We start from the raw sequence: 17078 nt of genomic DNA on the forward strand, positions 1-17078 counted from the left end.
TGCAACAAATATATTCTTATACAATTTGTTGCAGTAGGCTACTACATGTGAAAGTGCTGTTAATAGGAATAGTTCATTTAATAGCCCAAACAGAGAAGATGTGGTCATTAATAATAATAATAGGCTATAACAATACATAGCCTAATTGATGTTTTTCAGTAGGCCTAGCAGTCTATGGAATTGTTATTGTGTCAAAACAAATAAAACAATAATAACCTTTTCTGGATATTAGTTATCAGGCAGGTATTGAATCTGTATTGGTTGTAAAACAAACAAACAAACAAACAAACAAACAAACAAACAAACAAACACACAAACAATATTAGGCCTATACGAACACATTTCGAAAATGACTTTAATACATAAAAATAGGTTTAAATCCTCATGTTGTTGAGGTAATAACAAAACGACTCAGATGAAGAAGTTTCCTGTGACTTTTTACTGTAATTTGCCTTCCCATAATTCCACTACCCGGAAACAGCGCACAGTGTGATGAAGCGCGGAAGTATCGCGGGGGAATTCCTCGACAGTCTGCACCTGTCTGAGCTTTTCTGCACTTTTTCATCTGATTTACCTGATCAGCGTCGATTCTGATTGTCCAGCTAGGTGGTGTTGAAGATGTTGGCCGAACTGAACGTCTGTGGTTGACTGTAAACAGGGCCGAGTTTCTTTGGCGGAAGACTGACAGACAGTGGCTCTGTGTTGGCGCAGACGTATAACTGTTATACTGTTAACGGCTTAAAAAAGGTAATAATTACCTTCCTATTACATCCTACGGTATATTTACCACAGCATTTAACTATATATAATGAATCTGAATTGTGTTAGTATGTGGTTTTGAATGTTTTAGGGTTTTAAATGCGCTGATGCTAGTTCGTTAGCTGAACGCGTCTATAACGAGCCTGTAAACAAAACATTGACTCTCGCCTTTCTGAAGACGTAAAAAGTTGTTAAAAATAAACCTGTCGATAAGACCTAAATATCAGCTCATTATAAGACACATTAATGTCTTTGGGGTATGTGTTTGTCTTAAGCATGAAAACCGCACTGAAAAACAGTGAAATTATCTCTCTCTCTTTTTTTTTTTTATATATATATGAAAAGCATCATTCAACTGTCTAGACTGTGCTCTTATTTCAATATGATTTTAGAGTGATCATTTTTTATTTGTTTTTAGGGGAAAAGTGTCAGTGAAAAGCCTAATTAGCTCTTGTTGTAAAGTGAAACTGATTTCATCAACTCTTTAGATTAGATGTCATTGTAAATAATACACATTTAAGTTTGTTAAATATATTGCCATTTAAAAGTACGCATCTACTGTAAACTACCCGTAACTGTAACCAAACCTGGAAATATCAGAGAATGCTAAATGTGCAATTTCCAGCACTGAAAATGTCATGAATGATATTGTAAAACACACACACACAAAAAAACGTTCTGTAATGTATTGTTTCTGTAAATCTATATTGTCTTTATTGGTACAATAAGGTCCTATAACATTAGTTAACAACATTAGTTAGTATGAGCTTACAATGAAAAATACTTAATATATCTATTAATTTCTACATTTATTAATACATTAAGATTTAAAGTTGTATCTGTTAATATTATTTAACAGGTAACTTATGTGCTTATATGAACTAACAATGAACAGTTATGTTTGTATTAACTGTATTATTATTATCTTCATTGACAATATATCAATCAATGAAATGCACAATTACCTTTATAGTCATTTACTCCCGAGTGAGCAGTGGAACATTTTATAGCCCAAAACGGAGGTTAAATTAAATTTGCAATAATTTTGCAAAAATTGAATGACACATACGAATCCTTATTATATATTAATAAATATTCACAATGTATACGTTGAACGATTAAATGAATCTCATATAATTATCAAAAGTTGAATTTTGATATTTGATATTTTCCTCATCCACATCTTCCTCCAAACCAATTATGATCAAGTTGTATACTAGGTACTGTTCAGTTCATAATTTATAGAAAGGTGAAGAACCACCAATATGCCTTCCATGTCAAACTCTAAACATATGTTACTGTACTGCACATTTAAAAAAAATGAAAATATGGACATTTTTACTCAGAGATGTCTAACTGATGTATTTTAAAAAATAAGTAAAATTTCTTTCATTGTTTTTTTTTTTTTTGTAATTTTTTTTCTTCTGCTGACCAGATGTTAAAAATAGATAATTATAAACTGATATATATAATCCTAAAGCCCAATTTATACTTCTGCGTCGTAGGCTGTGTGTAACATGCGTAGCCTATGACGTAGCCTGACGTGCACCTCTCCAAAAATGTAACCCCGTCAATTCTGTGCGGACCATAGGTGCTGTGATTGGTCTGCCAGAACCCCTCCCTGAGGGATTATCATGCTTCCTCTGCATGTGTAGTTGCATGTCAAAATGGACAATGTTAAATGTTTGACGTACACCTCTCCAAAAATGTAACCCCGTCAATTCTGTGCAGACCATAGATGCTGTGATTGGTCTGCCAGAACCCCTCCCTGAGGGATTATCATGCTTCCTCTGCATGTGTAGTTGCATGTCGAAAAGGACAATGACGCAGAAGTATAATTGAAAATCGACATGTAACCAATGGCGTAGAGGCTACAGCGCAGTGTCAGACACAGAAGTATAAATCAGCATTTAGCCATGAATCATAAACAACTGGATAGGTAATGGAGATTTAGAGCTGCTGATGTTTATTATTGAATTGTCTTCTCTCTCTCTCAGGATCATGGTCCAGCCGCAGCCGTCAGGAGGTTGCATACTGCAATGTGAGCTGGCTGGAGAGGAGACCGTGGGTGCGGGAGGTCAAGGGTCACTGATGGCCAGTTCACAGGGGTCTCTGAGGGTCCCTCCTGAATTAGCGGGAAATGAAGTGGTCCATAGACTCATAACAGATAATCATCAGCTACGAGGTGAGATTATGAGATCTATATCAGACTCATTTTCTATTGAATACAATGCATAAACAACTCAAACATTTAACAGAGGCTCTGAAGCGAAGCAACGATGCCCTCAAAGAGAGATGTGAAGAGATGGAGGGGTGGCAGAGAAGGTCGCGGGAGGAGCGAGAGTTCCTGAGCTGTAGATTCCGTGAGGCCAGATCTTTAGTGCAGCGACTGGCGCAAGAAAACCAGAGCCTTATAGGACAGCTCAACCACAGCATCGGTCCATGTGTTGGCATCTCTAAAGAGACTGGAACGCAAGGCCAGGACAAAGAGCTCAAGTGCACCAATGCAGAGAAGAATATCCTCATGGACTCACCAGAAGTAGGTCCTTTTGTAAAGCATTTATACATAAGGAACTCTCAGAAAGTTCTGAGTTCATTGAATTCAAATGAACATCCCTTTTTTGTTTCATCACGCAGGTATTAAATGAAGCTGTACTGACAGACCGAGCTGAAGGAGACACTGAAAGACACACAATGCCTCAAAGTTTGGTAAATTATCATAAATCTCAATATGTGAAATGTAACAATGTGTTAATTTGTACAACAAAGCTTTTGTTTCTACCCTGAGGGATAATCTGCTTTCTTTAGGGTGTGTGGTGTGTTTGTCCTCCTTCTCTTTACTGTGTTAAAGTACAGTACTGGGCTAAAAATAAGGTCTTTTTTTAATAAATATTGCCTATTTGTGCCTTTATCTTTACTAATCTTTATCTCGTTACTCTTCAGCCTGCTGAGGGATCTAATGAATTTCTGAAACTGCTGAAAAGCCACAAAGAGAAGCTGGAGGAAGGGATGAGGGCACTGAGGAGGAGGAATGATGAGCTGGAAAAAGAGAAAGCAGTGAGTGAGAAAGAGAGAGAAAATCTCCTCGCAAGCATGGAGCACTTGCGCTCCAAACTCACTCAGGTAGAGCATTTAGTTTCCACATTTTTATTGCTACAATTAGATGTATCATGCAGGTAGTTGACATAACATGCACAACCCCTTTTTTATTTATATTTTGTCATTGGAGCTTATTTGGAGTTCTGCAGTGTCTTATTAAAAACTGCATGTATAATAATTAGGGCTGTCAATCGATTAAAATATTTAATCGTGATTTATCACATGATTGTCATGAGTTAACTTGCGATTAATTGCACATTTTTTGCAATTGTAAATGTTTAAGTTTAATTTAATACTCTAATCAACATGGGTATGTACAAATATGCATGCTTTATGCAAATGTACATTTATTATTAGTGAAACCTTACTTATTCAATCAATACAGCATGAAGACTAGATGTATCAAAGGTCATAGATGTTTATCTAAGAAATTGTTCATGTCTCTTAAGCCTAAACTTAAAAATTAAGAGTAAGTGGTGATTTCTCTCATTTTAAGAATGTAAAGGGAGTTTTTACACTGGCAGTTTAATTCAGAACAGGGCACAGTTCGTATGAAAAACTGGTAAAGTGTACCTGAGAGCGCACCAGTACCACACCATACCTGGAGGAGGTCCATATTCCACGAGTAGGAATATAGTGCGGCCGCTTTAAGAATTCCGCATTCCCTATTAAACTGCCGGTATTTCGCGTGTGCATGCCGAACTGGGCCGCGATTCACGTGGACAGTGTAAAGAACACGGACTCAGGAGCGCGCTTCTTCAGGAAAGTAACCCGTGCATTCGTTTTAGCCGATTGTAATGTATTTAGTTCAATAAAACACGTGTACTGTAAGCGGGGTGATGGTGTTAATGATTTATCTCAGACATGAGCGAGAGTGAGCTGCAGTGCATCGAGCTCAGACTGCAGAGAATGTGCTCAGTGAAAAACGCACTTTTCTTTCTGGAGTCCAATAAAAGTTAAACAGAAAATATGGTAGGTTATGTAAACTGCACTTTTGGTTTAGAATATTAATGTTAATGTCAACACTTTTCTTTCCCTATTAATGTTTGCTGCAGCATCCTTCGCGTCTCACTGCTCTGGCTTTTTCCAACTACGGGCTATGCCATGGATCAAACAGAAAATGCGCGCTGCGTTAACGCGCGTTAATAAATTTAGTGCCGTTAAAATGAATTTGCGTTACCGCCTTATTAACGCGTTAACTTTGACAGCCCTAATAATAATTATAACTTTTTGTTTTATTTAAAACAATACTAGATGAAACTGTTAAGTTGGGTTTTGAAAGAAATGTCTTATGCTCACCAAGACTGCATTTATTTGATCAAAGGAAAAATAATAATATCACAAAATATCATTACAATTGAAAGTTTTTTTCTGTTTTAATATATTTTAAAATCCAATTTATTCCTGTGATGACAAATCTGAATTTTCAGCGGGCATTACCGTACTCATGTATCTAATATGCTGATTTGGTGCTCACATAAAAATTTATTTTCATCATCAATGAACAAAAACAAAACAAAAATTAGGGCAACATGATGCATATATATTCTTTGATGAATAGAAAGTTAATTTGAACTGCATTTATTTGAAAAATAAATTGTAATTTTTAAAAAAATGTCTTCTGTCAATTTTGATCAAGTTAATGCATCCCTGCTGAACAAAAAAACATCTTACTGTCCCAAACTTTTGAATGGTAATGTATAGCATGTTACACCACAGGAAATAATTGTTACTGGTTTCTTACAGGAGGTAAAATAGCTGCGCTCTGGTTTAGTTTATGAAATAATTAACTGCTATTGATTATTCCTCTCTTTATCAGAATGTTACTGAAGAGTCAGTCCAGCAGACAAGTGCTTTCACCGTTCCTGCAGAAAGGTACTCTCAAATATTCAGTTTACTCTGCTCCCTCTCCCTTTAGCTGACAGTGATGCGCCTTTAACTGCATGCTTGAATTGGATTTTAATTAATCTCAAGGTGCTTCGCTTCCTTTCTTTAATGTGACTGGTTTGGAATCTCTCTTCTCTGTCTTCTGTCTTGATTCATGTGTGTGCTTAGCTCTCACTTGGCTAAACTAACTGAGCAGCTTCAGGCTACACAAGGCAGGTGAGGGGAAAAAATATCTCACTGTATATGTGCATGTCTGCATGAGTGTCCTTCCCCCTCTTTGGTGTAGCAAGAACATGTTGTCTGTGACTGGAATGAGACATGCATTGATTTGGGGTCGGGAGGATTTTTTTAAAAAGGGATCATGAAGGAGACCATGAACTGCATTGTTTTATTGTTTTATAATGTTTCCTGCAGTGCGCTTATAAAATGCTAGATATTTAAATAAAAAATTGTTTAGAAGTTTAGAAGTAAGTCATTTTTCCTTGATTGTAGCCTCTGATTTGAACGCTCTGTTTTAAGGGGCGTGTCTGCTGTGAGACTTCAGTGTAAACGCCCACTGCTATGATTGGCTAACATCTTTGCATAAGAAATAGCTAAGTATTACATGTGGAACGCTCTCAAACTTTTAGCACGTTTTTTTTCTATGACTGCTCACAAGGATAATTAATTGTGAAAAGTGTTCATTATAGCATTATATTTAGATCTATATCATTATATTTAGATTGTGACATGAGAGGTAGCAGTGATGAGCATTGTAGGTGATCACGGATAAAATCTCAATATAACATGAATGGCGCGGTTTCGTCATTGCAACTTGATTTCTGCACTCTCATGAATGATTTTATCATCATAACTAACAGTGCAAACACAATGTAAATAAGAGATCCTTTGATTATAACTAAAGTTTGTGCGAAAGTCCAGGACTCGGTCACTGATAAACTCGCACTGTTTAATTGACAACTCCAGCGATTGTAATGCGAATGCTTTCTGTAGATAATTTATTTAATCACAGTTTAAATAACAGATTATTTTCATCCGCAGTGTTTCCCACACATAGACTAATTTGTGGTGGACTGCCACAGAATCAACACCAGCCGCCACATATTGCTTCGTCATTCATTCATTTTACGCTATTTAAAAGACTCACGCATATTCGTTCAGCTGCATTTCCTTAGTTCTCTCTCCGCCCTTTTGCGCATCTCACTCACTCACTCACTCACACACACTCGGTGCTTTGAATTCGACAATCTTAAACAAGTTTTATTGCATTTTGGCACATTTAGTGTGACATAACTTTGCGACATGCCTTCATCACGCGGCAGCGCCCGTGGTCACGGCTCTCTCAATAGTTGTAAACAAACCAGCGCGGTGTCAAACTGTCAATCAATACATTTGAATAAATGTTTCCCAACCGGGATCCCATGTAAAAGGTGCAGGGATGCACTTGCACCGCGGTTCATCTCACATCTGATGACCATCTTTAATATGGGTTGTAATTTGAGAATAATGCTTTATGTATGTTTCTGTCGATGGATACACGTGCTGGCTCTTCAGTGATAAACTACAACAACAGCGATAATAAAAGAAAAATGTGGGCAAAACAGTCTCTCTTTATAAACTGCGTATGCTGCCGTATGTCCGAATATGACCAGTCATTTTTACCGTCATCAACCGCATGCCGCCAGAATACGCGAATGAGAAGATCTGTCTCTGTGCACTCGTCCCAAAGCGCGCACTCGTCTCACAGCACGCAAATATCGAGTTATCTTTCAAATCCTGTGCTTGAACGGACAAACTGACATCAAATGTATGTTAAAATGTCATAGCCTACTCTGTATATCCCTTAAGTGAACTTTATACAGAAAATACGACGACTATCCTTGCATTAGGTCTTATGGGGCAGTAGCCTTTACTGCTGTCTGTTTAATGTCAAACAAAACATAAAGACATCAATCACTGCTCCTGATTGAATAGCTTTTGAAAGTTTAATAAGGATTATTTTTTCATTTAAATAGTTAAATATGCCGTTATTTTACATTTGATTACTTTACTCCATTTCTCTACCTATAAAATCTAATTTTAGACCTTGCTGAAAAACCTGAAAAAGTATTGCTTAATTTATTCTTATCTTTGCTCAATAGTATTTATTTGTGATGCTGCTTGTATTTAAGTTATTTGTTCTTATTTTCATAGGACAGTAGTCCTTTTTCCCCTGAACATAGTAAATACCGAACAGTACTGAAACCGTGAACCTAAAACCATGATACAAACCGAACTGTGAGCTGTACTGCTACACCTCTAGCGTAATGTATGCGAGGGGGTGCCACAACATTTAAAAAAATTTAAAAGGGTGCTATGACTGAAAAAAGGTTGGGAAACACTGGAATGTGTTTTATGTGACCTTAGCCCGTGGGACTACGGATGGAAATTAGCCCTTGGCTACAATCCGGCAGGTTTACATGCGTGTATTCCATGTTGTGTTCATTAACATGCACTGTCCCAGTCAAATAAATAAATAAATAAATAAGAATAGACAACAGCTTCACTATACAGGTATTTGCAGCAATTTTTGGTAAACAGTACAGCATAGTGTGCATTGATTATTATATCAACCGCATTTACGGTGTCATTTTAAAATGGAGAGTGACGGAGATGCAACATTGTAATGTTATGCTCTTGTATTTAGCCCTGAGATGTAGTTCTGAGATATAGGTTAAAATAGAGAAATCCAATGCAATGAGGCAAATTAGTCATTTTGTGGCCGGAAAAATAATAATTTTCATTTATAATGCCATTACCCACGAAGTGCCTTTATGGCTCTTTAATAAATAATAGTCAAGTTGCTTAAAGTATTGCAGATCATAACTGTGTACTTATTTGTAGGTTTTACACTTGAATACATGTTAGACATGGTCAAAAACTAGATTTCTTCAAATAAGAAATTTTAAAACGTTAATTCCCCCCCGGCCCTCACCTCCACCGCCGCACATTGCTTTCGAATCTGTGGGAAACACTGCATCCTACTGAGAAAAACCATGTGAAGTTAGATGACACATAGACAAAGAAAATCTGAATGTATGTTACGTCCCTTTTTAATTAGATGTGAACTTATCATATTATCAGACATAACACAAGATGATAAGTGTGCTTTTCAGACAGTAGGGGAGCTGCAAAAGAATGACCCAAGAGCAAAGACTTCAATTGAAAAATATTTAATTTCTGATTATGATGAACATAACGTAAAGAAATATGGTGAAAAGTAATAAAGTAGAGAAAATAAAGAGTATTTACAAAATGTACAATTAAAGGTGCACTATGTAGTATTTTTGCAGTAAAATATCCAAAAACAACTAGGCCAGTGTTATATATTTTGTTCAGTTGAGTAATGTTGAGAAAATTGCTATTTTAACTAAGGACTGGGACGTTTCAGCATAGCGTTTGAGGGAGTCGCCTGTCAATCGCGTCATATCTGCGTTACCCTTGGTTTTATTCTGCAGAAGCGCTTTTCTCTTAGCAGTGTGAACATGTCACAGTAGCGCCGCGCGAACGCACAGAGGAACGTCATAACATAATTTTAAACACACTTAAATGTATCTGATATGATAAACAGAGCTGCTTTACCTGACTGGAAAAAGCGGAAGTGCGAGTACCCGGCGACTGTGTCCCGTCCCATCATAATAAAAGTCCCGTTACTCGCAAGCCGTGTGTTTGTATAACAATCGCTCCAGCGGCCGTGATCAGCTCCACAACACTCGGCCCTGCTCTGCTTTACACTACAGTAACTTTAATAACCGCATCCATGAACATTTTCCACCGGCTGTGATGTGAGGAACACATGTCCCAAGATACTGCGCTCAAACTTGACGTCATCAAACTACGCCTTTGTTTAGAAGAGGCGCCCTCCAGTGGATGGAAAGTTGCATAGTGCACTTTTAACAGGAGCAAATTTGCAAACAAACTGGGAGAGAGGCAGGCGCAAACGAGTGGTGCTTAAAAAACCCCACAAAACTTCTAATTGAAATTTAGGAACTAAACTAACTAGCAACCAAAGATGTAGAAAGAAACATCTTCAGCATCCAAAAACGCCATAACTAAACTAACTAACCAAACAAAACATGCATTTTTTGCACCACTGTTAATACATGGGGTGAACTACGTGTGGCCAATGTAGGTCGCGACCTGCTTACCTGACTCTCAACCTCTCTTACCCATTGACACTGTTAGATGATAACTTGAGATGAAGCGTTAGCACAAGCGGTCACAAAACAAGGTCACATATCAGGCAAATTGCACATGCAAACAAACAAACAAGCACAAACACAGAGAACTGATCTAACTGCTAGATCAGTTTTATATATATATATATATATATATATATATATATATATATATATATATATATATATATATATATATATATATATATATAAATATATATATATATCTAGTAATCAAATGTAAAATAACACTGCATGGTTTATCATAAATAGCCTAAATTAATGCTTATTAAAGCTGAATTTATTCATTCAAGAGCTGTGAGTGATTTGCTCTTTGCATTTGGTTGTTTAATTCGCAGTAATTCGTCAGCATGTTTATTTACACTGCTGCCTCTTTAAGACAGATGTGCAGCTATATAGGCGACTGATAATAGGCAGATGCACTACATTTTCTCCTGACTATATCCATAATAACTATGCCATTTTAGACACAAACTGTGTTGTGTTTAAGAGACTCTCCAAGCCGGTCATTTTGATATAGATGTTTGTGTACATTTGATCGTTTAGACGCGAGTGTGAAACCGAAAGTGTGATTTGCTCGTCTCGTTGCGGGCTGTTTCAGAGTGCGTGCGCTGACTTGGGAACAATCTCTTGCGGACATTTTTGTGGTTTTAATCGCTCTTTTTATTATTAAACGCATCCCACAACCAACAGTAGCTAGACTGAATTTTACAACAATCACTGATCGTGCTGATTCTGTCATTACGTTTGAGTTTAAGGGAGAAATGGCAGTGCTGCAAAGGGAATTAAGTTGCGCTAGACATAAATATTATTATTATAATCTTTGGAAGCCAAAATCTAAAATAAAATCAGACTATCACAGATCTAAAGTGTAACCAGGCTATGTTTGAATGTTAACTCTCTCTCTCAGGTCACGTGTATTTTCAAAAGTACCGAGAGCAGAACCGATAACGTCCGAGCTTATCGATACAACGGTCTTTCAAAATTTAGCCCCGGGCCCTGTTTAGTACCGGTTTTCGGTACCCATCCCTACTGACGTCCGTCGGTTCCTTCACTCACGTGTCACATCTGAAACACAGGTTATCACAACACACACACACACACATCAAAAAAGTAAAGTACGTAACACAGTGTACGTAACACTGTACATGAATCATTAAATACATTACATATCAGAAATCACTGGTCACAGATCAGGCATTAGAATTAACACGGTTACTAGCATGTTGTCGCATTACTGTCGACTCCATGGGTGATGTTATTTTTTAGTCCAGTGATCCTGTATCGCTCTTCTTTCCTTGTCATCTCACTAACATGCCAGTGGGCAGAAGCAGTCTTTCACCTATCATAAATAGGCACATTCCACAGCGAGTCGTTCTTTGGGCTTGATTACAATAAAAGCTGATTTTGGACTGTTTCAAAATTTCTCAGTACAAAATAATTACATAGTTTTTAAATTGTAATAATATTTAACAAATTACAGTTTTTACTGTATTTTTTATCAAATCAATGAAGCCAAAGATACGTAAAAAATAAAATAAACCTTAAGAGCTTGTTGTTTTTGCATCTAGGCAAAGGGCAAGTACTTCGAGGAAGTATAAAATCTAAGATTTTGATTTGTTTAACATTTTGGTTGCTAAATTTCCCCCACACTTTTATTTTAATTCATTTAAAAATGTTGAAAATACTGATAATAAGGAATGAATGATGTGTCCAAATACAAATGGTACATTTGGTGGTGAACTGCAGTAAGATGGGTGGTTAATCAGGTTTCTGTCTTTGCTATGATGTAGGTACAGGGAGCTCCAGGAGAAGCTGGACTGTCTTCAGAAGAACTCTGCTCAGAGAGACAGAACTGAGGTTCTTCTCAAACAAAAAGAAAAGGACTTTGTTCAGGTACATAAGCAAAGACACAACCTTTTATTCATTAGGCAGCAAATTTCACTTCTTTCTATGTTGAGGTATGGGAGCAATTGCACTAGTTTGAGATGAGTGATCATAACCTTTGTGTTTGTAGCTGACAAAGGATAGTGAAGCTCTGAGAGCTCAAGTCAAGTCCCTTCTCGGTGAGTTGAATGAACGACAAACCTGGCTGGAGAAAAGTGAAGCAGAGAGAAAAGTATTAGAGGATAAGTGAGTGTATCTCTTTATCCTTGTGCATGTGTTTGATTATTAGAGTCAGCAGCTGTGTGTTCAAGACCTGTTTGATCTCCCAGATTAGGCAAGAAGACCGAACGCCTGCAGACTTTAGAGAGAGACATGGAGCAGCAGAAGAAGCAGCACAGTGTGACAGTGGACAATCTTTTATTGCAGACACAGAACCTAGAAACTGCACTGAAGAATGAGAGGCTCGTCATAGTGGAGGAGAGGTGAGTTTAGCTGGATGGAGAGACCTGTAACTAAAGCAGCTTCCCTTTTTCATGGTTGCAGTTGTAACAGTAACCCACGATTCCTGTTGCTCTTCCTCATCTAGGAGGAAGTTGGCCCAGCTCCAGCATGCATACACATGTCTGTTTCAGGATTACGACAACAAACTTAAAAGTGAAAAGCAAGCCAATCACAGGGTAGGTAGCTGTTGTTTGTGCTCTGTTTGAATTTTCTTCAACATTTAATGTTAAATATGGTTTTCAGTCCAAAAACTTGTGTGTGTATGTGTATATATATATATATATATATATATATATATATATATATATATATATATATATATATATATATATATATATATATATATATATATAATCATACTGCTTCAAAAGTACTGGATGATATCTCTGTCCCTGTGAAAGACATCTGACCCTCAGTCCTTTAGATCGAAAATTACGGTCACCGCAAATCAAGTTTCCTGCCGTATATATATGTATACGTATGTGTATATATGTTTGTATGTATGTATGTGTGTATATGTGTATATATATACACACACACACACACTGGACCATTTTAAATCGTTTTTAAAAATCCGGCTGTGTTTATATTTTTAGTAATAAACATTTATTCATTTAAATTACCTTTTTTTTTAAATTAAATTAATTTAAATCTTATTTTCATTGTTACCTTTTTGTAATTTTATGTGCTTTTGTCATTTTTATTAAGATACATTTTATTTCAGTTTTAGTATTTTTTAATACTTCAACCTAACCTTTTTTATTTGTTAGTTGCCAGAGCTTTTCTTATTTTTCGTTTTTCCCAGTTTTTTTAAATTTAATTTTATATTTAATTTCATTTAATTTTAGCTTTCTTAGTTTTTTAATAGTTTGTTAAAAATAGCACTTTGGTGCAACCAACATACAGCATAAAACGTATCATACAATACCCCTCATGATTGTGTAAGATTCAGTAAATTCAGTAAACCTAAAAACATTTTTACTAATAATTTCTGATATTTGTAGTATACTTTTTTTTAAACTTCAAATGATATTTATATTGATATTATATTTAAAATATATAAATGGTTTTATATACCCATATCTTAAAATGCTTAAAAACTAGAAAACTTGTTTGTGTTAAGCACTTTTGAAAATAGGTCAATGCATGGTTTGTTCTATTTGTGATTGATGGAAAGTGTATGTGTGGTATTTCCATTTCAGAGTGGAGAGGCAGATACTCTAGCTAATAGGTTAGCAGAGGCTGAGAAAGCTCTGGCCCTCAAACAGGATCTCATCGATAAACTCAAGGAGGAAACGGAGCAGCTGAGAGCTACATTAGAAACTATACCAGTGCTGAATGCTCAGGTGAAAGTAACATCTCATGTTACCGAGCTCTCTGCATTCAAATAATCACTTACTTTCTCTTTGATATAAATACTTGTTGAACATGCATGCCACATATAGTAACACTAACACAATCGCACATTTTCTTTTTGCAGGCAGAGATCTATAAGATGGATTTCCTGGCTGAGAGGGAAGCCAGAGAGAAACTCCATCAAAAGAAGGAGGAGTTGCAGGAGGAGCTAAATAAGGCACTTGTTGAGATAGAAAGACTCAAGCAAGAGGGAACCTCACGGTATGAAAAGAGATGGACAGAGTGAACACTACATGATATTTGGATACCATAATGATTATTGACTGATTTAAGAGTTTAGGGCAAGGCAAAAAAATAGATTTTTCAAGTAATATTTTTTTTTAAAATGTGGTCTATTCGATATCCATTCTCAAAAGCCATAAATCAATCTTTTTTCTGCACGTATTAGCGCAAACAATGAACATATCTCATTAATGTGAATCTTATTACTAGTCTTTTCCACTAGATGTCATCCTCTTATTTACAACAAGGAGGCGTAAACATGGAAGTTAAGTTTAATAGAAACTAATTTAGCTTCCACATTTAGCACAACATTTACATTTATGCATTTGGCAGCCGCTTTTATCCGAAAACGACTTACATTGCATTGAAGGTACACATTTTACATTATTGTCAGTTCTTGCTTTCCCAGGTAATCGAACCCATGAGCTTGGCGTTGCTAGCACCACGCTCTACAGGTTGAGCTACAGGAAAGGCTGCACAAACACATAAGCGCACATTTATCTAGGTTAACATTAATAATAGAGCGAGCGGTCATATAAAGTGGCTAATGTCAGGCTACTAATATTATGTTTGAAACGATATGTAATGTTTGATGTGTGGTCATTCGTTACCCTCTAGAAATGTTCCCACAATTTGGATTTCCTGCTCGACATATTACCACATGGACCAGCTATCTGTCACTGCGTGACTTCGCCAATTCCTGTTTTTTTTAAATTTTTATTCTTTGACTAACCAACTGCTTAAAATGATTAACCTAGCCTTTTCTTGTCAACTAACTAGTCAACTATTTTCTAGTCAACTATGAGGCAGCAGCCCTAGTGTTTAATAGTCAGAATATGAGTAATACTGCTCCATTGGGCTGTGATTATGGGGCGTTTTTTAACCGAACCAGGAATGACCTCAATTGGATAGACCTACAACCAATCAGAGCAAGGAAGCAACGCATTGTCAAATGTCAACAGAGCTCAACTGCACTGTGTTGCCAAGTCCGCATTTTTTATGTGATATATAGTCCCATGAGTACGAATTTCAGCAGGCAACCTTGCCAAAATAACACACATTTATCCCCCCAAACGCCATTTTTTTCCGGAGATTTTTTTCCAGAATTTTGTGGGCGGGGCTAAGTTCAGCTGGCATCCAGGCTACATAAAAGGGATAGTTCACCCAAAATTTTTGTTAATTACTCACTTGCATGCCATTCCTAACCCAAAAGATCTTCGTTCATCTTTGGAATACAAATGAAGATATTTTTGATTAAATCCAAGAGCTTTCAGACCTCTCCATAGACAGCAATTTAATGAACAATTTCAAGGCCCAGAAAAATAGTAAAGACATCGTTAAAATCGCCCATGTGACTCCAGTGGTTCAGTCTTAATTCTGGGAAGCGACAAGAGTACTTTTTGTATGCAAAACCCCCCCCACAAAAATAACGATTTTATTCAACAGTTTCTTCACGTCTGTCAGTCACTGTTGACATGGTAAATACAGTCCAGCACTTCCGAGTTACATCAGAGTTACGCTAGAACACTGGTTTACCATTGGCCGCTGCTGTTCACGTGAGCACCACGGCACATGCGTGTGACGCTGGCACTGGCTAACGTAAACTTCGTAGGAGACTTGCACAGACATGAAGACATTTAATTTTTTTGTGCACTAAAATATTCTCGTCACTTCATAACATTAAGGTTGAACCATTGGAGTCACATGTACTATTTTAATGATGTTTTTACTATCTTTCTGGACCTTGAAAGTGTTAATTAAATAGCTGTCTATGGTGGGGTCAGAAAGGATTTCATCAAAAATATCTTAATTTGTGTTCTGAAGATGAATGGAGGTCTTACAACATGAGGGTAAGTAATTAATGACAGAATTATCATTTTTGGGTGAACTAACCGTTTTAAAACATTTTTTAACTTTTTAACTCAATTCAGTACACAATTTTCAAGAGTTACATGTGGTTACATGCTGTTTCTTCACAGAGCTCGCATTGAGGAGATGCAACAAAGACACTTGGAGGATTACAGGCCTCGACCGCCACCTTCAGCAGGTAAAACCCCTTATTCAGAAACGTGCACTCCCTTTCCTTCATTTTAAAAATAGTCCTTGTTAGATTCACTGGCTACATGCCAAATGGAACAATTATCTCTTTTAAATACCCTTGTATTACTTTACCTGAACATGTTTCTGCTTTTGAAGCACCTTTCACAGGAGCAGCCATGTTCAACCCAGCCCAGCCTCCATCTGCACGCAGAAGAGATGATGATCAGGACGAGCAGCCTGATTACCGCTGCCCCAAATGTATGTACAAGGCACCAGATATGGATACCCTGCAGATCCACGTCATGGACTGTATCCAGTGAGAGATGTTCAGGTGTATTCATGACACCTGAATGAACTCTTACAACAACAAAAAACGAGAGGAGAAAATCATGAACATGCTAAAGACAAGAGAAGAACTCTCTGAGGACTTTGAACATTTATTCCTGCTGCAGATTGACTTGAAGTAGACAGATGTTTAGCAGATGTTTTTATCATGTGGCTATAGAGCTGCCACCATGTTCCTGTAATATGTGTGTATATCTTTAAAAAAAAAAAAAAAAAAAGCTCATCTGTACTGCCTTTCTGTGACAGCATAGTGTAATGTACTGCACGTGTGAATGTTTGTCTGCTTTACGTCTGCACACATCTGACAGTCACAATGTTTCCTTTATACCTGTGGTATTTGTTTCTCTGGATATATGCACTCTTGAGGATTCATGCCCGCCTGTGTTAATATTGTGTATTATCAGCCAAAGTGAATATGGAAAAAAAAAACTTTGTACAGAATATTGTTATGGAAAGATTTATTGAAATAAAGGTATGAATATGAAGAGCTACTCTAATTGTTTTTTTTTAAATATATATGTCAAGCACACTGCCCAAAAATATTTTCTGTCAGTTTGTCACTTAAATCTATGAGGTTTTTTAATATTATTATTTGCACTGTCAGATAAAAATGTCAACTGAATTAATTAGATATGCCAATTGATTATGGAAATTTAATCCAATTTAGTGGCATATGTACAAATA

At 36.7% G+C, this 17078-nt stretch overlaps 1 protein-coding gene across 2 annotated transcripts; it reads left to right on the forward strand.

Moving 5' to 3' along the window:
• Positions 1-477: 477 nt before the first annotated feature.
• On the forward strand, positions 478-16879 carry ikbkg (inhibitor of nuclear factor kappa B kinase regulatory subunit gamma). Of its 2 annotated transcripts, XM_067446478.1 has the most exons (15): positions 478-747; positions 2757-2944; positions 3018-3298; positions 3397-3468; positions 3703-3882; positions 5678-5733; positions 5914-5961; positions 11777-11879; positions 12001-12116; positions 12200-12352; positions 12457-12547; positions 13574-13717; positions 13852-13988; positions 15989-16056; positions 16206-16879. In XM_067446478.1, exons 2-15 carry the CDS (start codon positions 2761-2763, stop codon positions 16367-16369), a joined length of 1797 nt encoding a protein of 598 aa, XP_067302579.1. In that variant the 5' UTR covers positions 478-747; positions 2757-2760; the 3' UTR covers positions 16370-16879. The 2 variants fall into 2 exon arrangements, with proteins under 2 accessions (XP_067302579.1, XP_067302580.1); XM_067446479.1 differs by lacking the exon at positions 5914-5961.
• Positions 16880-17078: the final 199 nt, after the last annotated feature.

This window comes from Pseudorasbora parva, chromosome 6 (assembly GCF_024679245.1).
Source record: "Pseudorasbora parva isolate DD20220531a chromosome 6, ASM2467924v1, whole genome shotgun sequence".
In the NCBI taxonomy this organism is placed as follows: Eukaryota; Metazoa; Chordata; class Actinopteri; order Cypriniformes; family Gobionidae; genus Pseudorasbora; species Pseudorasbora parva.

Excerpts from the sequence above, each read along its gene's own strand:
- ikbkg (XM_067446478.1), top strand. The coding sequence starts at position 2,761 with ATGGTCCAGCCGCAGCCGTCAGGAGGTTGCATACTGCAATGTGAGCTG. Across the intron at positions 5,734-5,913 it reads TTCACCGTTCCTGCAGAAAG|CTCTCACTTGGCTAAACTAA; the intron begins GTACTCTCAAAT and ends GTGTGTGCTTAG. Across the intron at positions 12,353-12,456 it reads CTCGTCATAGTGGAGGAGAG|GAGGAAGTTGGCCCAGCTCC; the intron begins GTGAGTTTAGCT and ends TTCCTCATCTAG.